The sequence below is a fragment of the Ornithodoros turicata genome, chromosome 1, assembly GCF_037126465.1.
Source record: "Ornithodoros turicata isolate Travis chromosome 1, ASM3712646v1, whole genome shotgun sequence".
Lineage (NCBI taxonomy): Eukaryota > Metazoa > Arthropoda > Arachnida > Ixodida > Argasidae > Ornithodoros > Ornithodoros turicata.
Genome location: NC_088201.1, coordinates 30,786,702 through 30,808,941, shown reverse-complemented (window position 1 = coordinate 30,808,941; position 22,240 = coordinate 30,786,702). Strand labels below are relative to the sequence as shown.

Genomic DNA, 22,240 nt, shown 5'->3' with positions numbered 1-22,240 from the left:
CGACCGAACTGAAACACGAGACAAATCATGCTATTTCTTTCACCTTGCGTGTCCCTTGGGGCTCTCCGAGAACCCTGTCTCCCAGAAGAGGTTGTCCATGCCGCTATGTCCATTGCTGTTGGGCTTGAATGGCGGGGCCAGTCTTCCACAGAATTTGGTATCGACGACAGATACGTTCTTCTTGGAACTGTGATGACAAACGCAACAAACAAATTTCACCACTTGCGGTCAAGCACTGCCGAATCCTTAGGAGCGGTGACAGAAAGCCTACGACAGTAAAATCATCGTTCGCCGGCGCCCAATTGTACAATACTTCCAACAGCGACTCCTTGGAACTTGCCGACCGCGAGGATCGTGCCTTCCGTGCGTTGCTGCTCGCTTCCTCAGACTGCTTTTGTAAATTTTATTGAGCAGTAACAATACACTCCACAGCGCAACTATTTTGCATAGTGACTCCTGATGGACAACTGTTTGGAAACAGTTTCGAACCATGTTAAATGTCACCTCGTTGCTCCTTTAATAGCTTTGTTTAAACGGAGGGCGGGGAACCGCGTCCTTCTAAAGTTTTTCGCCCTTTGGTGCCCTTCGGCTTTCCATGGTTAGGTATGAGCATTCGGTGGTAGTGACTAACTTCTCTCGAATAGCACCGAATGGCCAGAACTAGCATGCTCATACATTTTTTTCGGCCGTGGTAAGCGTTCGGTGGTTACGGACACATGTTAGTAAGACCCAAGCAAGACTGTGAACAAGCGATGCTGTTGGCTGCCTAGAAGGAACTCCTGGCGAATGCGAGGGAAGTGATATGGGAATATCCTCAAGTTGGGGGAATTGGGACCTACGTTTACAGAGGATTCAAATTCGCAGTGATCCCAAAGTCCAGCGAAAGTAGACACGTTTCCTTTGATTCTGCTTTATATCAAACCCAGAAACAATCAAGAGCGCCTGTTATTACGACGATATAAATCACGTAGTGTTGCAACTGGGTTCATGATAAGCACATATTGCATTATGGGCCTGTTGAGTTGCCCCGTTCAGCGCTCACTCTTGCGGTTATAATTACCAGAGGTGGTGAAACTCTTGGGTGTCAACAAATAGGGCCTGATTGCAGGATATGTCCAGCTGCTGCAGGTTCGGGGACACCACTGATGGTAAGGCCACTTCGCTCAGTACGTTGCATGAGACGTCTAATACCTGCAAAGAACAGCACATTTTATCTCTCGGTGGGGAAGTAAGGATAGATCGTTGGCTGAGACACCGTGCTTGTGACATTGAATTCGTAACTCACCCTTAAAGCAGCACATTCGGCAAAGTTTGGCAGTTCATCGATATGATTTCCACTTAGCAAAAGAACTTCTAGCACAGGCAGAGATGATATTCCAGTGGGCAGAGTGCGGATGCTGTTGCCCGAAAGCATGATGTCTCTCAAATGGACCAGCTTAGAAATGCTAAGTAACAATAAGAAAGGAGCCATCTTAGCCTATCTGCGTAGCATGTGCACCTTTCGATACAACAGTTTATAGGGGAATCAAAAAGGCGTATCAAGCAAACTGAAGGACTCAGGAAGTGCCGTATGATCCTACTTCTTTATTCTTCAGCTGGATTCAGTGTGTCATACGAATAAATAACATCTCATTCGATCATTCTGCTGATTTTAGCGTTATTCTCGAGGGATGTTCAATAGCTGTTGCTTCAACTGCTACTATTGGACGCCAACCATATTCCATGTTGGACGGCACGCAAAAATAGCTCCGCGAATATCGCTCGCGGCGCTTCTACATACAGACTTCAAAACATCAGTTGACAGGGGTCAGAGTAGAGTGATAAAAAGTGCCCCACTGTACCTTGTAGGTATGATCTCAAGCTTGTTATGGGCTGCCTGCAGAACCTTGAGCTTGGGGGAGGCAAGCACCAACGGCCACAACATACTGTCTGTAATTCCAGTTGTGCTTAGTAAAAGCCACTGAAGTGGAAGTGACGTTGCTTCTGATGGTGGTAGCGGTAAGCTCATCAGCTCGTTATGGGAAACGTTCAGCCACTCAAGCCTAAAGGAAACCACAATAGGACATATTGAAGCGGGCAGCACATAGGAAGACACACGCAAAGCTGCCTGCGTGCTAAAATTTATGAACTTTCAGACGACGCAATAAACGGCTTCTCTCATAGGTACGACTAACACCAGCTAGCGATGCAAAGGAAACAGCTTTCAACCGTGTCTGACAAGTGTCAATCGATGCCTTGTAAGTCGCTAAGGACGGTCTCGTGCAAAATAACCGCATGCGAAACTGAACTGAAAATTTATTCGTTAGTATTGTAGATACACAATTGGGAAAGGGGTATAGGGAACACCCCGCCCGCCCTCGAAAAACGCCACCCTGTGTACTCGTATATGTGCTGCTCCCTCCAACGTTTCCTCAAGTTAAGCGAAATAGATGTTTGCATCCATCCTTCATGTTTGTCCCTGAAATGAAGATTGAAGGTTGTCCAATATCAGGCGAATATTCAGAGGAGTGACGTAGTGCATGCTGTTGCTAACAGAACTTGGGATAAGGATTGTAGCCCTTATCGCGTTAATATCTTTATAAAATAGCCATGGCATGTTGGATCGAAACAATTGACACGGTTACGTTATCAACGATGGAGAATGGTATAGGCTCTGAGTTGGTCATGCTCCACGAGACCGTCTCTGTAATGCACCTACTCGATGGAGTAGTAGTACATAGTTGCTTTCCCAATGCAGTATTCTTTCAATAGCGGAACGGAGTATATAAATCTGTGATAGAGTCCGTAAAGTGCTCCAGGTGCCGCACGTCCCATCGTGGGCATGGCAGGCATTTGTGGTGGCCTTGAGAGGGGCCCTTCTCCATCAGCAATAGGCGACGAGGTAACTGAACGTCTCAATGCCAGACAGCTCGTGCGACTCTGTGTCAACCTCATAGCCAAGCCGGCGTCGCTCACGATTAGTCGCTCGTCCTTGCCAGATTGCTGCTTCACCGGCTTCATGCCAGTTTAAGGCTTGTGGTCTCTCGTGCAGACTTCACATGGGCATCCGTCCGCACCTTGTATATGGCCTGCTGTGACCCCAGTTTCGTCGAGATAATAGATAGCGTTGGAAAACCGGGTGAAACGAGGATAAAGCTGGCGCGAGGCTCGGACGTCGTCTGTTTGACATCACTCGCATGCGATAGGCCTCGGTTCCATTCAGTCATCACCACCGCGGTAGACGGTTTTTCCGACTGGACTCGCAGTTCTTCCTCATTAAGTTCCATAATTGCTTGGTGCCGAAACCCGGGAAGGAGGACCCTGAACAATTCATGATCCAGAGTATTGAAAGTCTCGAAGGTGACTTGTGGAGCGTCTCTGGAAACAACGAGCACCGGTGCGTGCAAGGGTCATGAAGCTTACAGAGGACATCGGACTACTTCTCCGACGATCTTTTCCACCGAGAGAAAAACTAGGAGTGAAACACGATGGCGATTTGGGCTTGTTGGCAACAGTCCATTCCAAAAGCTATAAAAATCCACTGCTTAAATTATGTAAAAAGAACGAAAACTCGCTTAGTCTTTCCTTCTTTCTATGTAACTTACGCACTGGACTTTTATAGCTTTTAGAATTAAAAGTGAAACTCGAGGTAGTTACTACGAAGGCTTCGGTCCTTGCAGACATAAACCGGGAAATAGCAGCCATCATCGACGAACCGCGGACCTCCGGATCGGAGGACCGCGGCAGATATCTACAAGCCATAACGACGGCTTAGTCGGCAGCTACCTTTACCGGAACACAAGATGAAGGGTCTACAGCGCTCATAACTCGAGGATTTCTTGGACAAGTTACACCACACCAACTGAGTTCACGAAACCTACGCATAAAACCCTTCACTGGCGAATTGTCTCCCAGGAAGTCCTTCTGGGATCATTTCGCGGCTGCGGTCCACAACGACCTAGTACTGTCAAGCGTCGTGAGGTTTCAGTATCTAGAGTCACGTTCTACGTTCTCTAATCAAATGCATGACCGGCTATCACAGGTCTGGATCTCACAAACGAAAACTACCCGACAGCCGAAGATATCCGGAAGAATCAGTGGAACCGGTTGAGCACGCCTGGTACGATCAGCTGGGAGAGAATAGGAGCTTTACTCCGCGGGGATTATCCTTTCCGCGCGGTGATCCTCCTGACCACTTCCAGGTTTACGATTCGGTTCGCCTCCGATCCTTTTCCTTGTGGCTCTCCCAAAAGAAGCTCAAACATGGCCGACGTGATGGATTCCATCTACTGTGGTGCAGCAGTCAAGTATTCCGTAAGTGTGCCGCGTAATGGATTTTCACAAAGGTCCGTTCGTCGAACCTCGTGGTGCATTAATATTTCCGGCTCATCGTCATTCAGACTATAGAGGTCAGAAACTCGCCGTAGAAAATATCTGAAAGGATCGCTGCCGCCATTTTGAATGTCATTCGAAGTGGGGATGCTGTTGTGATTTAGAGCTGTTCTAACGTTCCATTTCGTGAATTGTACAACGTCTTACAGATCGAATATACGTATGGGAGTACACGTTTGTTATTGTTCTGTGAAAGAATCTCTACAATGCTCCGAAGGATTGTCTCTCTTGTATTTTTTATGAAAGATGGCGCCAAACGCATCATAGCGCTGTTCCACTTCGGTTCCCTAAAACTTTTTTGGCAAGGCTCCGATCGGTTCCTAGCCGGTCGACCACGTACAGACGGACCGCGTATGCACTTCGCCGGTTCCCGTAAACTTGCTTTGGCTGTACCTGAAAGTCCTTACGCTATCGTCCTCAAGACCGTGCTGTTGAAGAAACTTCACCACATCCTGAAGCTTGAGTTTTATCGACACAAGTACGTCGCAAGCGAGCGCACATCGTCCAGAAGGGCATATGATTCCAGCATCCAAAGCTGATTCTCACGAACTTCGCCAGTTACTGACCTTTCTATACAGAGAGAAATACCGACTACTGGGTAAAGAAGCTCGATGCTGCAGCTGGGTTGAAGGGTAAAGAAGCTCGATGACAACTTTGCAGTTGTAGGAACTGTGTTCGGGTGGACGTCCCACACTCTTAAAAACTAACTTCACCTCACAGCACGCTCCTAGCCAAACCACCATCCCGAATGACAGCGTTCTCTCCCTTGATTTGATGAAAACGGGGGGGACGTTGTCATTCTGGACGATGGTTGGCAAGGAGCGTGCTATGCAGTGAAGCTTTGTTTTTAGAGTGCAGGGGTCCTACAGAAGCGATTAACGTTCAACTGTTGGGGTCATGCGCGTACATACTGACGACCTTGGTCTTATAAAACATTACAAGAATTCTGGGATTCGAACGCTTGGGTTTAGTTGACGCCCAGATGCCCAATACCGACGATATCACCGAAAACTCAGTGCTTGAGCAATTTTGCAAGACCATCTACATGACGGAACAGAGGTATAGTGTACACGTCTTCCTTTGAAGTCGTCCGCCTCGTTTGACCTCGGGGACAGCGACAAACAGACTCCGTAAACGGACTCGAACTCTTCGCCAGGACTCTTGCAAGAGTATGACCAAACAATTAGGCAATATTTTCAGTATGATCATGCTGATAGAGTGCCCGAAGATGAACCACTAGACTCGACTGTGCTACATGTCTCATCACGCTGTACTACATCGGGACAGGGAAACTACAAAAGTCCGCATCGTTCTTGACATTTCTTACAAGGAACTCTGATATCAATCACTGAATAACGTCCTAGAACCTGGGCCCCGATTGAACACTGACATAGCAAGCGTTATCGTTATATTTGAAGTTCACGCGCTCCAAATTCGTTTTGGTAGGTTCTCGTGGCGAATTACAGGCAAAGTGATGTATTTAACGAGCTCGTTATGGGGATAACGACAAATTGAAGATCGGGCTCCTGGTTCCCACGTCAGCACAGACATTCTCAGACTTTTGTTGATGAACTGGTACGAGCGTGCAGTATAAAGCTATAACGGAGCCTTTCTGTGACGACTAGCGGTGCACCTTCATAAGGTGCACCACTAGTGAACCTTATGGTGAACAAGCTAGGGCTCTGAAATTTGAGCACCTTTGTAGAACGCTTCGCGTCCATCGCGGCCAAGGATGTTGGAAAGCCGGGTAAAACGAAGCTGAAGCGGGCGCGGGTCTCGGACATTGTCCGTGTGATATCTGCATGCGATATAGGCTTCGGTTACATTTAGTCATCATCACCGCACTAAACGGTCTCTTCCGACTGGACGCTGAGTTCTTCCTCGTGGATTTCTACGGATAGTTTGACCCTCAAAGACGAAGCTGTCGGATCCTGGTAATTTGGCGCTGCTGCCCGCCACGATGTCGTCTCCCCCAATGAGGAAATACGTGCGTCCCTTCCACTAATGATTTATCCAAGCAAGATTTCTCGGAAAATTCTGAAAGGCTCTCTTCATTCTTGATATTCAAGACTGTCTTTGGGCCAACACCAGTGCACGACGACATCAAGGTGCAGTTCCTGTAGCCTAAAGTGCTCCAGAAGTGCTGTACAACATAGGCTAACTTCTACCAAAATAGCTACAACCATCAAAGCCTGCCATTAAATTTTGTGTTCCTACTTTTACGATCTGTCTCTCTGTGTGACCCTATGTGTCTCGGTTTGTTGTCGGCAGCTATGACTTGCTCTTTTCTTCGTCTCGTCGCATGTTCAGTGTTCACACGTTACGTACGCGCATAATATACTTACCTTGGGGAATGGAAGATTATATCCGCGGGAATACCTCGTTCGAGGGCGTTGTGCTGCAAGTCGAGGTGTCGCACGAAGCATTCAGGTGTTCGCTCGGGTAGCGAGGAAATCTGGTTGTGATTCAACCGCAATGTGTCCAGACGCTTCAAGGCAGGACCGAAGAGCCTATGCATAGAGCGCCGCATCAATGAATACTAGAGAACGGTGGCATCTATTTGCTTTGTGGTTCTTCAATAAATTCCCTACCTCGCTGGAACAGATGTGAGGAAATTGTAGCTAAGGTCTAGATGGCAAAGATGAGTCAGTTCAGGTACCCAGTCCGGAACGATCTCCAGGTTATTGCTGCGGAATTATTTGGAAACAATTAAGTGAGGTATGTGGTTTCTCGATACCGAAATACATATTTGGTGTGAAGTGAAACGAACATTGCAGGTATGTGCACATTGAGAGATATGTTCATGTATATCACACTTGAGCTAATGAATAACTGAGGTTACTGTAGCTCCAACAAGACAAAGACGACATCAATTCTTATTGTACGTTGGTCAGATATATCTCACCTTGAGAGATCGACATATTCGAGGATGCTTTGCTGTGGCACATGAGTGACTGAGTGTAAGCCTACAAAAGAATGACATAAGCTTTCGTAAGTGAAGTGCGTTGAAGGAGACATGTTTTCATGAACAAATACGCATTCGCAGGCACAAGAAAATTTGTGCGCGTGCCACAACGACGTTTACCAATAACTAGTAAAAATCCTAGGTCGCACTCGCTTTAGATAGTGCTACGTCAAAAGAACCCCAGGAGGTCGAGAGTATCCGCAGTCCTACCAGCGGCACGTGCAGCACGTCGCCACAAAAATGGGCTACTGTCTGCGTGTGGAAGCACTAGCAGGTCCCAGTCCGTCAGCAGCGCTTTTTTTCTTTTTTCTTCTTCATCGATCATCCGTCCCTCCAAATAATTCGATTCTACTAGAATGCTCCAGTCATGCATTCAGCGACACAGTAAAACGATTCAACGCACGTACTGTTATGACTAGAAGAAAGTGTTTGAAGACGATGTCCAGGGAGGCACAATTCCTGCAGGGCATTATATGAGCAGTCTAGCTGATGGAGGTTTCCGTCTGGAAGCACAAGGTGCTCTATCTGGTTCCAGCTGACGTCCAGTGAACGAAGTGACTGCGAAACGCGTAGCATTAGTTGATAGCGTTAAACAATAATCGGAGTCAAAGCATAAACGGGTCAACGCTGTAGAAACCTTATGGTTAAGCTATTTAGTATTAATCCCAGTCCCATACGCAGTTCTTGCATACAGGAGCCATGCCACTTGGAACAATTCATCAACTATAAATGAGATCCTGACACACTACAAGCTTGTATGCCAGCAGAGAACTTCATCGCGAGAGAGGCTTCCCCTCATTACTTCCTTATTCTGTGTAATATTCCGACACCTTTTTAAGGTGCATCATAAAGGTGATGTCACAGATGATGAAACTCCTTGCCTTCTCAAACGAGTGTATTGAAAAATGCGGACATAACGCAGATGCAGGATTTCCCCACGTATATGCGTGGTGTAGTGTAATCTGATGCAACGTTGTTGGGGCGTTTTACCTTTGCCCGAAAGCACACAAATGCGTATAGTACCAGATTTCGCACGAAATCACAGATAAAAATAGCGCCCAACGTTTACGACTCGAGATTGTGAAACACATCGAAGCCGAAAAAAGTCATATACCAGTCAACCTCCGCCAACTCTGCATATTTTTGTATTGAGGACAAATATCCTCCGGCGACGGACGTTGTCCCCAATGTCTGTTTTGTTTAGATAACATTAATTCTTGGGGATAATTTTGCGACGCCAAAGAGTAGCATTGAGATTTATTACTGCACGCAGAGTAAGCCATTTGGATGGTAAGACCACAGTCTTACCGCATAGCACGCTCCTAGCCGAATGACATCGTTCTCTGTCTTCATTTGCGTTAAAACCGGAGGCGTACGTCTTTGGGCAACACTTGTGCAGTTACGTTAATTGTCACAAAAAAGCGCAGGTCCTACGCTCTCCACAAGCCAGCAGTGATAACTGTATCATTCTGCGCAGTGGTTGGCCTTTTATGTGTTATGCGATGAAGTTTTGTCATAAGAGTGCTCTGCATAATTTTCGGAGCAAACTAAACGAGGCCAAATGAGAAAAGTGAGGAATCGGGACTGTTGCGCAAAATTGGATTGCAAAGTGGTGGATTTTGAAATGATTGTTAGGTGTAGCTTCCAAGAAAACGCTTTGTCTTTGAGTTTATCGTCTAAGGAGGAAGCTAAGCCGAACGGAGTCGAGGAAAATATTATGCCGGAAACGGGATGTAGGCGACTTTTACGATTGCCGACGTTACCCGGATAACCCGGATATAATGAGGACAATCGACTATTGTAAACAAGATAACAATGTGATTATAGTATAGTACAGTTGAATGGTACGGTGACGCTTCCAGGACATGGGATTCCGGATTTCCCCCAGTTGGCAACGATCCAGTCTAAAGGTCGCCTCCGTGCTAAAGCGATCCCTTTAGCTTCTCCCCCGTTTTCATAGCTCACGAAAATAAGCCAAGATATTCAGATACGTTGCTACAGACAGGCGACAAAGATAATGCTCTATACAATTGATACCTGCAAAGTGGAAAAGTCGGCGGTTCCGACGATGCTATTTCGCCGAAGATCCAGTGTGGTGAGGCTGGTGAGTGACTGCCAGAAGGAAGGAGGTGGCAGCCGGCTGATGATGTTACTGGCAAGCCGCAGAGATTGCAGAACGCAGAGCCACGACAAGGCGTCTGGCACTGCATCGAAACGGTTCCCACTCGCCGTCAGTATAGTCAAGTTGCAGAGGGAGCCGACCTCTGAGGGCAGTTCACGTAGTTGATTGAAGTCTACGTACAGCTCTCTCAGCCTGAAATGCGATATCAGGGTGATTGACATTGAAACGTAAGTCTACTCTGTTTGGTACGCAGAACGCTCACAGACACTGAAAATGAAGGATTTTGAAGGAGACCACCGCTACTGGGACTTTGGACACGTTTCGTTGATTGAAGGTTATTTAAGCCTAGTTCATTATTGCCGCTGAAAACATTTAGGGAGTCATCCAATAATATTTTCAATGTACCGTATTTTCACGCGTATTAGCCGCGGCTTATGCGCGATTTTTTTTCTCACGGGCGCCCTGCGGCTTATCCACCGGTGCGGCTTATCTGATGACTATTTTTTCCTGGTATTTTCCCCATACGCCGATTTTAACGAAAGGGCCGACAGTGTCTCTGGAACAGCACTGCCCTGCCGATGCACGAACAGTGCGTAACAGGGACGGGTCCACATTCGAGTAGATTGATCTTCCTGGTGCATTCCCCCAAGCAGCTTTAAGGAAAGTGGTGACAGTGATTCACGTCTTCTGGAAGATCACTGACCCATCAGTCCACGAAAAACACCCGACAAGGGCACAATCTGTTTTTCTTAGAACTCCAGAACTGATCTCCTCTGTTGGACACTGTGCCGATCCCGGAGTATGGACCACAGGGTTTATGGACTTCTCTATGGTCTCCTTTGTCGCACAAATCAGTCGTCTCGTATTGCCACGCGGCTTATCTGCGGGTGCGGCGTATCTGCCAGAAAATTTTCAAAACGTCCCAAAAAACGCGTCCTGCGGCTTATCTGCGGTGCGGCTTATACGCGTGAAATTACGGTAGTATTTTAATGTAGCACAAAACAACATAGTAAGCACACTATACGGTTTCTGCAGAGTGCGAAAGACCTGCGGTCTACTATACTTATTCTGAATCAACACGATTTTGCTTAACCATATTAAAATGGGACTAAAGAAACTACTCAGCAGGCATTCTTGCACCTCATATGAACTCCATATTCCGGTGTTGACGTCGGACGTTGCACAGCAGAAACATTACATCGACAAGACACAGTGGCGTATCTAGAGCTACCTGCGCCCATGGCAACATGGTTAACATGATCTCCTTGGGGATGCGTTTTCGTGTGGTCCGCACTAGGTTTCACACTACAACCTCTCTAATGGCGGGTGCTTTAGATCATTTATGAATGTGCCAGGTTGAGTACCCGACCTGGCACATTCACACCCGACCACATAATGGCGCCTCTGTTCACCTGGCGCCCATGGCACCTGTCCACACCTGCCACACCCTAGATACGCCACTGACAAGACATGAGCACTAAACATACTGCATGCTTATAATTCTCCGGGGATCGATTCGGCTTTTTCGTCTACAATTATTCTTTGAACTAAAGTAAAGTTGGTTTGACTTTCGCAACAGTAGAGTCAATACCACATATTAATACCACATTAATAGTGTTCTGGCCCTGACATGATACCTGCTATTATTCTTCAACGCTGTAGTTCTTCTGTCTCCGAGTATTTGTTCCAGTTATTTGACCTGTCGTTAAAGACATCATCGCTTCCTGATGAGTGGAAACATGCAAACGTGGCTCCAATATTTAAGTCAGGTGATCGACGTTGCGTCGAAAATTATAGACCTGTGTCTCTCCTGTGTATCGTTTCAAAGATCCTTGAGCACATTGTTTACTCCAACGTTGCTAAACATGTAACTAATAATAACTTCCTGTCACCTTTTCAACACGGTTTTCGGCCAGACTATTCATGCGTTACTCAGTTGATTTCCTTTCACCATGATATAGCCTTGGCGTGGGATGAGGGTATCCAAACTGATTGTGTTTTTCTTGATTTTCGGAAGGCGTTTGATTCTGTGCCTCATAGTTTGCTATGTTATAAGCTGCAAATGCTAAGATTAGATTCAATTGTCTTTAGGTGGTTATTAGATTACCTGATGAATAGGTCACAACGTGTTGTAGTTAATGGTGCTAATTCGTGTCGATCCTTCGTGACCTCGGGTGTCCCTCAGGGGTCCGTTCTGGGGCCCTTGCTCTTTTTAATATATGTTAACGACATTACAACGAATATTCAGTCGAACATCCGATTATTCGCAGATGACTGCGTTGTGTTGTGTATCGCAAGGTATCAGGACCGAATGACGTTCTCTTACTTCAGAGAGACCTTGACGCTATTGCTGCCTGGTGTGCTACATGGGGCATGACCCTAAATACTAGTAAATGTAAAGTTCTTCATTTTAACCGCACTAGTCGCACAAGAATACATTCGTATGTAATAGGATCTGTCCCTCTCGCGCTGACAAATGAATACAAATACTTGGGTGTTTTATTCCAGTCTAACTTACACTGGGAGAGTTACATCAATCAGGTTGTGTCCAGGGCAAGTCGTACTTTGTTTTTTCTTAGACGCAACTTTAAGCGGGCGCCGCGTAATGTAAAGGAAACCGTTTTCAAATCATACGTTCTCCCCATATTAGAGTATGCTTCGGTGGTGTGGGATCCCCAGCAGGAATATTTATAGAAAAGGATTCAGGGAGTTCAGAATATGGCAGCGAGGTTCGTGTCGGGTAATTATTCTTTTCGTATCCGCTCTCATGAACTCATTGCCGACTTAGGGTGGGACAATTTAAAGAATAGAAGGCGACATAATCGATTGAAATTGATGTACGATATTCATAGCGGAAACACTGGTCTAAATAAGGATGAATTTCTTCTACCACCTGTGTATGTATCGTCCAGGATGGATCACTCTAAAAAAATTGAACCATTGCGTTTTTCAACGAGTGTTTTAAAGCAATCTTTCTTTTGTTCCACCATCCCAGAGTGGAATTCTCTGCCCCAAGAAGCCGTTAATGCTGCCAATAATACATTATTTATGGCTAAGATTAGGTGTCTTATGCACTGATTCTTTGTTTTTGTTATTACTCTTTTTTTTTTTCGTTTCTACCATGTAATACTGTGTGTAGTCAGTGTACAATATTGGTGTGTTTTTCCTGAGAATGATGCAAGTAGCATCACCATTGTACTTCCTTACTCCTCTGCTGTAATGCCTCACGGCGCTGCAGAGCTCTCTGAATAAATAAATAAAAATAAATAAATATTCAAGGAAGCTAGCACATTCAGTGTGCAAAGTTGTAGCAGTTGTAGCAGCAATTTAGTTGTAGCAGTCACAGAATGAAGCAGATACCTTATTATAGTCCTTTGAGCTTCAAAATTGCTGTCCCTCCCTAACGGCGAATGACCCGTATGTCCAGTTCCTTTCCTTCGTCTATCATGGAGCGCTTTCATTGCCCTATATTAAGCAGTACTCTCTAGCTGTAATTTGTTAACGAGTTCGTATGGTACACTGGAAACATCCCCATGGCCAGCTACTGCGTTGCGATAGAGCAGTCCCCCGTCACGATAGTGACGTAGAGCTTACGACATCTACGTTTATGACATAAGCGCCGTTAAAAAAAAAAAAATCTTGCATCCGACACAGCAGACAGGTGTTGCTACGCATGAACTGAAGTGTCTAGAAACAAAACAGAAGCTGTAAGAGGTTATTTCCGCACTACGAAAGGAGTAGAACTATAGAGATATCAGCAGATATATAGACAGTTTGGTTATGGTCGGCTGTCATTTGTCAGTAAAGTAAAGTTATTGTTGAAAGTATCCGATGTGTATGTGCCGTCCTGTCTTCGTCCCTTCGTTGGACGCGCTTCTCTTAATATGGATTGGTTATGGTGTTTGGTGTAAACTACCACAGTCTAAACAAACGTGATGATGTGGCGGTCCGTCGACAACGTCGAAGCTATGGACACGCGCTACTAGCAGCAGCTCCTGGTATACCAGCATCGTCCTAGCGTGAGGTCACGTGCTCCTTTTCTTTTTTTTTTTTTTGTATAAACATATCCCCCCCCCCCCCCCCCGCGTGCTCGCTGGGATATTCCATGACCGCCGGTCAGGACTCATGTAGAGGAACAACATCTCCTCAACATTGATTGACTGCGTTCCAGACGAAGCCACGCTGGAGAATCTTTGCTGCTGATTCGTCGAGTCCCGCTGCCGTGCCCAGAATCCCGTCTTGCCGTTCTTGGCCGGTGCCCGATCCGCATCAGTGATGCACGCCGCGCCTGTTTCTCTCGTGTAAAGTTTCGTCGTAACTGTCTCTGGCAACCCTTCTTCAAAATGACCGGGAGATGAAGCGACATTTCATCACACACCCCACCTGAAGTTCATTGGCCCGACTTGTGGTCGACCAATGTACAAAAGCAAACAACATGGACCGCTCCACACCAAAGTTTTCCTCCAATATCAGCACATAAAATATAGTATAGTAAATATACAGCGTAAAGGGGATTCGAGTACAGAATCTGGCATCCAAAGGGCCCAAAAGTACGCAGTAAGTACCGGGAGTAAGAATGTGCTACGTGGTCACACATGCGGATTTCGCAGGCTGTGGTGTGCGACCCTGGGGAGGACAGAGAAAGTGTGATGGCACACACTGAGTCGAAGCTATGAAGAAGGAATGCCGGAAGACAAGCCCTGATATGGAGGTCCTACCTGACAGAATGCGGCGTACATGCGCCTTCAGAGTGGCGGCAATGAAAGGCAAATGCGCTACAGACGTTTTGGACGAGTATCCTGCCCTTTCACTCACTGCTGTGGTCGTACTTAACACGCGCAATGGGAATTGCGAAAATTGATTTTCAAGAGCGCCTGATGATGCTATTATGTTCCTAGTTGAGACAGGAGCTATCTCTCAGGAACTGCTCTGCTGAAAGGGTTCATGTAGAGGAGCATTTGACCAAGGTCAGCACAAAACTACTCCAGGAAGCACGGTTGCGCAGTACTGCTGCAGTATACCTAAGCAGCCTGGAACGCATAAATGACTCTCACGTAATCTCAAAAAAGGTTGAAGGTACGCATCAAAATGTTTACGAGGCTGGATTGAAAATTTTATCTTCACATTTCAGATGCACGACAGCTCTGCGCTTTCCTGTGCCTTCCATACTTGCTGAAAGAAGACGCAAGCGGGCTCTTCGTAATCGATATGGTAATGTTTCCCTTGAGCACACACCCCTTCATTGATAGAACACGTTCTCTATATTTGCGCTGCTTTGTAGACGATATTTAGTGCTGCCTTTCTCCGTGCCAACAGCAGACAACGGCAACTCCGTGCCGTGATGCAGAACAGCCTCAGCCCACCCTTGTCGTACGTACGTCTCCAGGAAAGGAACTCTTGGATTCGCCGTCGTTTGCCATCCAAGTTGAAGGAGTTTGTTTCGCTACAAACATATCAAATGTCGCCGAAGCTATAGAATGCCTGATATCGGCGTACTACGTGCTGGAGATTGAGTACAGCAAGCTTGCATAGAACGCGCTGCTTTTTGTGCAACACGAACTGCTGTCCATTCGGTCAACACGCGTACCGGCTGTAGTTCTAAGACTGCTCAACATCGCTCACAGTTGAGCTCTAATTGTTCAGTCATTCATGTGAAACCTGTGCATGGTGTGCCAAATAAATGTTATCTGCCGTTTCTCATAATCCATCCACGTTCTTTACTTCTTACTCTACAAAAATCGCAATTGGAATGAGGCGCGTGGACAACAGCAACAAATAAATAATGACGATAACATGGAGGATTTAAACAGCCAATATACAACAACAATACTTGCTGTATTCTGTTTTTTCTTCCTTTTTTTTGTCAAAGAACGTTTGTAAAACGGCTTTTTACGAGTCCTGGAGTAGCCGGACCTCCGTGGTTTGGGGCCAACATCTAAATTTCTTTTTTACTCAACCCCCCTCCCTGGTTCTTTCGTTGCACGGTTCCCGCAATGTTTACTCAAGAGCTCGAATCAACGTAACGGTTCTTTCCATGACTGTCCGGTGTTCTTCAGAAGCATCATTGCGAACAACTTATGCCCTTGGGAACGTTCTTCCGAACTGTGCCTAAATGGTTCGTGACGAAGAACTGATGGTTTTAAGAAGGTGCTTCCAGTGGCGTATCTAGGGTGTGGCAGGTGTGGACAGGTGCCATGGGCGCCAGGTGAACAGGGGCGCCATTATGTGGTCGGGTGTGAATGTGCCAGGTCGGGCACTCAACCTGGCACATTCATAAATGATCTAAAGCACCCGCCATTACAGAGGTTGTAGTGTGAAACCTAGTGCGGACCACACGAAAACGCATCCCCAAGGACATCATGTTAACCATGTTGCCATGGGCGCAGGTAGCTCTAGATACGCCACTGGGTGCTTCTAAAGTACACCTAAATAGTTCGTTACAAAGTACTTATATTTGTGAAACGGTTCTTCCGTAGTACTACTAAACAGTTTTCGACGAAGAACTAATAATAGTGCGAAGGTTCTTCCGTGATACGCCTAAGTAGTTCGTGACGAAGAACTTGTATTCGCGAAACGGTTCTTCTGAAGTACACATAATTAGTTCGCAACGAAGAACTCATAATGCTGAGAAGGTTCATCTGCAGCGCGCCTAAATAGTTCTTGGCAAAGAACTAACCTCCTTGAAAGCGTTCTTCACATAGTACGGTTTATAAGTTCTTGGTTAAGAACTGAACTTCACAGTTCTTCAAAGAACTCTTTAAAGGTGAAAAATACGGACAGGCCGAAGAACTGCAAAAAGATCTTTTTCGAACGCTTTTTTTTCTGTGTGACGTTAAGTTTAATGCACATGATCATTGGCAGCTTGGCAGACTTCAAGTGCCTCTTGTGCGCCTTCAAGTGCATTGTCACTCATCTGCTTTGCCTGTCAACAAATCCATACCCTCAAACATCAGATTCCCAATTCTTATTACTCTTGAGAGTAAGATACGAAACAGGAGGGGATCCCACCTGCTCCCAGGCGCTCGAGCGCCTGGGAGCAGTGCATCGAAGTACTCTGACCCTGGACGGTACTATTCTTCTGCATCATTTGTAGCTTTTTTTTAGTCCTAGTCTTTAGGCCCGTTTCGGTATAGTATGGTCGTTCCTTTTCTAATCAGGCTCCCGCCATTCTCAGCTTGCCGAAAATTTCCTGCGTTCGTTCCCAGCTTGCCGAAAGAGGTTGACTGGAATTGGGCATATTGGGAATAGGTCATATTGAGGTGAGAGGTCGTGACCATTCGCGACATACAGTGCCGCTCACGTGACCTCGAGAAGTCTCATAGTATTTCTTGGCACACCGCCTAGCCCGAGCTCGCTTGCGTAATGCAACTACTTGTGCTGAACATTCGACGCTGCGGCATTCCTTTGGTAGGCGTCACCATTTGAAAGTTGGCTTCACCTAACACTTCCTGTATTGCAGTCAAGCCCACTTGAAGGAACGCTCAGTGTTGCTTAATTGTACGTTTGTAAATTTAGCGGAACTTTTCGATTCATTTATTTGTGTTGCGGGAAAGCCAACTAAGACTCCGTGAACCCATTGAAAAAGTGTAGAAAAAAAAAAGACGTAAAAAAAATGCAAGTGCAGTTCTGCTGTTGCGGAAAGTGCCATGCTCAAGCTCAATTCACGAAACGTTCAACCCACACAGAGCCTTAAGTCTGGTTTCGGTATTCTTTTGGTTGGCGTCGCCATTCTACGAGTCGGCTTCACGTCATTGTCGAAACGGCTTTGGTGGGGCAAGGCAAGCTGCCATGGCCCTATTTATCTAACCTCACTTATCACTGAACTAACATAAGACATCATCAACTTGGTTAGTCTAGTGATAAGTTAGATTAATGGGGTCATGACAGCTTCTCTTGCCCCTCCAAATTCGTTTCAATAATGAGGTGAAGCCGCTTTGCAGAATGGCAACCCCAACCGAAAGAATACCCTGGTTTCGTACCAAAAATGGCGAAGAAATCAGCAAAATCCACGCTAAACAGCGAAGAAACGAAGAGTTAAGTAAAGCTCGGCGTTCCTTGAAGTGGTCTTGCCCACAATACACGGATGTGTAAGGTAAAGCCAACTTTCAAATGGTGACGCCTACCAAAGGAAAGCCGACGTTCCAATTACCATGACAGGTATTTGCTTTCTCAAACGCTAGCTTCCACCTCAGAACGCTTCCGCTCACGTAGCAAACATAAGCAAACTACTGATCAGGCGTATTTACAAAGACACAGTCAGACACTGAGTCAAAAGCTAAGGACTGAAGCAGAGGACTATATGACGACGATGATCTCAGCGAAAAGGTGACTTATTCGAGCGACTTCTTTGATGGAAATCCCATTGTGTGGACAGCGATCGCCGCCCTTTGATAGAAGGAACATAGCGCAGACGACCTTGTTCAGAAGGCGTCTCCCCGAGTGAGCTTAACCCAATTCCTCCTTTAAAGGGAGACTTCGCAAGGATTCCAAAAAAAAAAAAAAAAATTAGGTGTGCACCATACCGAACACGAACCACCCCCTCGATACCGAATACAACATTCGCATTCATTTTGCGCGAGTAATTAATTTGTAAATGATGACAATAGCAAACCGAAACCGAAATGCGAAGAGCAGAAAACAGCTCCATGCTACGGCGGTTCGTGCGGAGTGGTCCGGAGGAGGATACCGTGACGTTACCCAGCATTAGAGAGTTTTAGCAGACCGTTGATAACGTGGCTAGCGTCTCACCGTATCAACCGGAACCAATCAGTGGATAAGATTCTGAGTCACGCACGAGTGCGATTGGTTCCGATAGAGACGATAACTTTATCAACGGTATACTAAAACTCACTATTGTAGTCTGCTTCAGAACCTGCGTTCTTCCTTGCCGGATGATGACAGCAGTGTGCTGCTATCAGTAAAGTCCCTCCATCTTTAGCTATCAGTGCCCTCTCGCTTCAGAGAGGCGAAGCGCTCGCTTCGTGATAAATTCGTTTGAATAAAATCTGCGCAGTTTTGGAACGAGATATTTCGTACAGATGTTCCTGACATCCCAAAGGTGAAGGATACTGGATACACCACAACCTTTGTGGTGATTTTGTTGCGGAAGTCACACTTTACGGTACTGGCGCCTACCGGCCACAACCCCACCTCCACGAAAACCTGAATGTCCTGCATTATCGTTCCCACCGGGAGCTGTCATCACAGTCCGGAGAGTCTCTTATAGCTCCGGGTGGTCCGCTGCACAAACAGGGCCGACGGCCAAGTTCTTGTCGAATTCCCAGACGTGGGCTACTGTTCTCTGCGTGACATCTTGTACATGGCCAGCAGGATTGCCAGTGGCTACTTTAAGCCAAATTGGCTACGTTCTGGCTACGCGGCTTGTCATTATGCGAATTAACATGAGGTTTCTTTTTGGTTAGGTTATGCCACATATGCAGGCTAATTATGTTTCGTTCTCGGCTCATGTTTCGGGTGGAACTTAAATCATGTCGACACGTTTTTCTTGAAAATATCATGTGCCTCAAGAACTCGTCCAGAATATTTTCCAAATTGGTCAATGTGTATCACATGTGTTCTAGTGCAAATGACAGTTGACGTTGTACGATTACCTTAGAGGAGCACAGCACATTCCATGTGAGGTGACGCCTACACACCATTGGCTACACAGTTGACTACATACACGGGAAATTTGTTATTTTTGGCTACTTTCTCAGTGCGCGTTGGCAACTTTTCAGGATTTTGACCTGGCAACCCTGGTACTAGCTTAGCCTTGGTGCACGCGTGGCTACTTTAGCTTCTCTCTGTACTCTAGGAAAAAGAAAAAGAAGAAAAATGAACAAACTGGGAAGCAATTACAGCTTCTAGTCCAATATAAATTGCAATTACTCCCCATTTTAGTCCCCTGACACCGAAATTGAGCGCTGCAGACAGTCCCTGAACATCGCATACGCTTTCGTGCATTTAGTCCCGAAAGGGACTAGTGGTGGGCAATGGGTCCCACAAATGATTTTCTCAGAATGTAGGTTGAAGATGGCATATATGAGCCTCACAGTCGCCTCTGCGAATGGCCACACATGCTACAACACCTGTCATAAATCATCTGTTGTAAGGGACGAGTGAATTGCCGACTTGACACTTGCCTTTTATTCTATGTGATAGATTGAGGATCTCTATGGATTGATTGATGATTTAAACGACACGTACTACTATCGTTCATCTTGACGCCTCTTAGCTTTCACTTCGTCCTGTCCACACCTCCGGCACCAAGTAGTCGCCATGCCGGATCCGCTGCCAATATATAGGAAAACAAAGAGGCCCTAAAGGAAGCGAATCTTCAGTGACGACTTTCGAAATATAGTCGTCCGTAGCTTCGGTGGCTTCGCTGTTGATAACCCTACTCACTCACAGAAATGTAACAAGCGGACGTCCTTCTTCATCGTTTTCAGTGTTCAGTTTCGCTATTGAGTGCATGTTCGAATTTATTTCTGCTGCATGCGCGAGAAACCTTTTCGCACTGTACGCTGCAGCTCGGGAAAGAAAGAAACCGGACCAAATATCCTGGCGTGCGCGTGTAGTTCACTCGCGGTTCCAATCACCATTATTTGCAAGTAGATGCGATGGTTGCGTGCGCTTAATTCTCGCCAAGCAATCTTTGGCTCAGCTTTTGTTAAGAGAGCTGGCGAGGGAAGTAAAAAAAAAAAGCTCGCCTAGAAGGAATCGACCAGCGTTTTTTCGTTGCTTTTTCTTCTCAGCGGAATTATTTTAATAATATATATACCTCATGAAGTTTCGGATTGCGTGCCCGTGTTAAGTTTTGAATCGTATTACGTGCTCCGTGAGATGTGAGGAATAAAAGTTCAGAAATTGCTTTGTTACAAATTTCAAATGTCACAGGCGAATTCCTCATTCCAGTCAATTTTATGCAGCATTGTTAATCATAAAGCTCGCGAGCGTTACTCAAGTTTCTTCACAAGGTATGTTATTAACGCTCGAAGGCAGTGTCGCCAGATTTGTCTACTTAAATTGGCTAGTTTCTGACTGTCGTGGCGCAAAAATTTGGGCGATGGCGACTTGGCTATTTTCTACACCCCCCTCTCTCTTTTCGAATCAGAAGCGATAACCCTATCATTCGTGACACTGGTTGGCGCACAGCGTGCTATGCGGTGAAGTTCATTTTTTAGAGTGTAGCTATACTTTGCGGGCACTTCTGGGCGCTATACTGGCCCGCTACATTTGAGACTTCTGTGTGCTAAAACGGAATGAAAGTGCGAGAGAACGAGATAGTTTTCATCGTGGCGACGCATCTAATATCGAAGTACATACATTGTGTTCACTCCTCAGCCTCTTAATGACCGTGTCAGTCGGTATGATGTCCCTCGGACTGTTTTGTTTCTGTGCTGGGATTTTAGCATTCGCTAAAGATTCCTCGTTTGGGTGAAGTTAGTCCACCTACCCTGCGCTGTAGTGCGCTCATGATCATAGTTATCTACAGCGACGTAAAGACGCGGCTTATCATAAGGTTTCTCTCGGGTAAGGTTGTGGCCACTATACTATATAGGCTGATTATATTTTGTTATCTGGTCATGTTTAGAATGGAACTGAAATCATGTCGACACGACCCTGTTCATTTTATTTCCCGAAATGTGGTGTGCCTCAAGAATTCGACCCCAAGATTTTACTAATTGGTCAATGTGTATGGTATACCACTCGCAGTTCCGTATTAATGGTACGAGTACCTTAGAGGAGCTCAGCTCATTCCATATGGTGTGATGCCCACACCACTGATTACCAGTGATGGCCACTAACTACTTCTACAGTAGTTTAACTATAACTACTAACTACTTTGTGACTAAGTAGTTTAACTATTAGTTCAACTAGTTTTCAGGGGAGTAGTTAAAACTACTTTTTTAACTACAGCAATGTAGTTTAACTACATCTATAACTACTTAACGTTGTCCACCAACACCAATCCCTTGTAGTGTTCTTGGACACCTAAATATGAATCACAAGCAATAATAAACTTTGGCTCAAGCCATTGCTACGATCGTCAAATACAAAGCTTGCGGCGGGATTCTTTCTGTGCCTACGCGATAAACTAAGTTGCAGAATCATTTCGCAGCAAATGAGGCTTCACTAGACAAGCATTAAAAGGGAAGATTTAGTACACATGCACGACACAATTGCTCTGCACCTCCGTTCTCATCAAACAAGTAGCTCAAGGTAAAAGTCGGAAGCACAATCGTGCCGTAAAGCTTGCGGCAAAATCAGAAGTAGTTGGCGCCTTCGGTAACCTAACTACTGTAGTTAACTACTTAAAATAGTAGTTTAACTAGTAGTTGCCACTACATTTCTGCAAATAGTTGATAACTACTTTTTAACTACAATCAGTTAGTTTAACTACATGTAGTTAACTACTGGCCATCACTGCTGATTACACAATTGACTTTACACGGGAAATTGACTATACTTTTGGCTCTTTTCTCAAGGTGTGTTGGCGACTTTTCAGGATTTTGACCTGGCAACCCTGCTCGAAAGGTCTTCTACAATACGTCTGGATAATGATGAATAACGCCGTTTTGAAAACGGAATCACACTTTGTGAACACACTGTGTAGAAGATTGAAGTCTAGGGTTCGTGGTTCTTCCCGTTTCAGGAAACCTGGTCTGGGATGTTACTGGATAGGGTGGTTGGTCAAAGCGACCACCATTGGTGGTTAGGACGAGGTACTAGCGTGACACGCTCAAGAACTGCGACACATGAACGATCACAGAGAGGTTTAA

At 45.8% G+C, this 22,240-nt stretch overlaps 2 protein-coding genes across 3 annotated transcripts in view; one reads left to right on the top strand and one right to left on the bottom strand.

Moving 5' to 3' along the window:
* Window positions 1–22,240, top strand: part of LOC135377855 (uncharacterized) — a 250,025-nt gene that overhangs the window by 8,970 nt on the left and 218,815 nt on the right. The window lies entirely within an intron of this gene.
* LOC135377854 (PH domain leucine-rich repeat-containing protein phosphatase 2-like) overlaps window positions 1–22,240 on the bottom strand; it is a 95,467-nt gene that overhangs the window by 7,175 nt on the left and 66,052 nt on the right. For both annotated transcript variants that reach the window (XM_064610567.1, XM_064610565.1), the window contains exons 3-11: window positions 9,374–9,650; window positions 7,744–7,894; window positions 7,277–7,337; window positions 6,963–7,058; window positions 6,717–6,881; window positions 1,842–2,042; window positions 1,286–1,445; window positions 1,061–1,191; window positions 44–187 (exon numbers count right to left, since the gene is read on the bottom strand). In XM_064610567.1, the coding sequence (XP_064466637.1) occupies window positions 44–187; window positions 1,061–1,191; window positions 1,286–1,445; window positions 1,842–2,042; window positions 6,717–6,881; window positions 6,963–7,058; window positions 7,277–7,337; window positions 7,744–7,894; window positions 9,374–9,650 (1,386 nt within the window). The remainder of the gene's footprint in view (window positions 1–43; window positions 188–1,060; window positions 1,192–1,285; window positions 1,446–1,841; window positions 2,043–6,716; window positions 6,882–6,962; window positions 7,059–7,276; window positions 7,338–7,743; window positions 7,895–9,373; window positions 9,651–22,240) is intronic.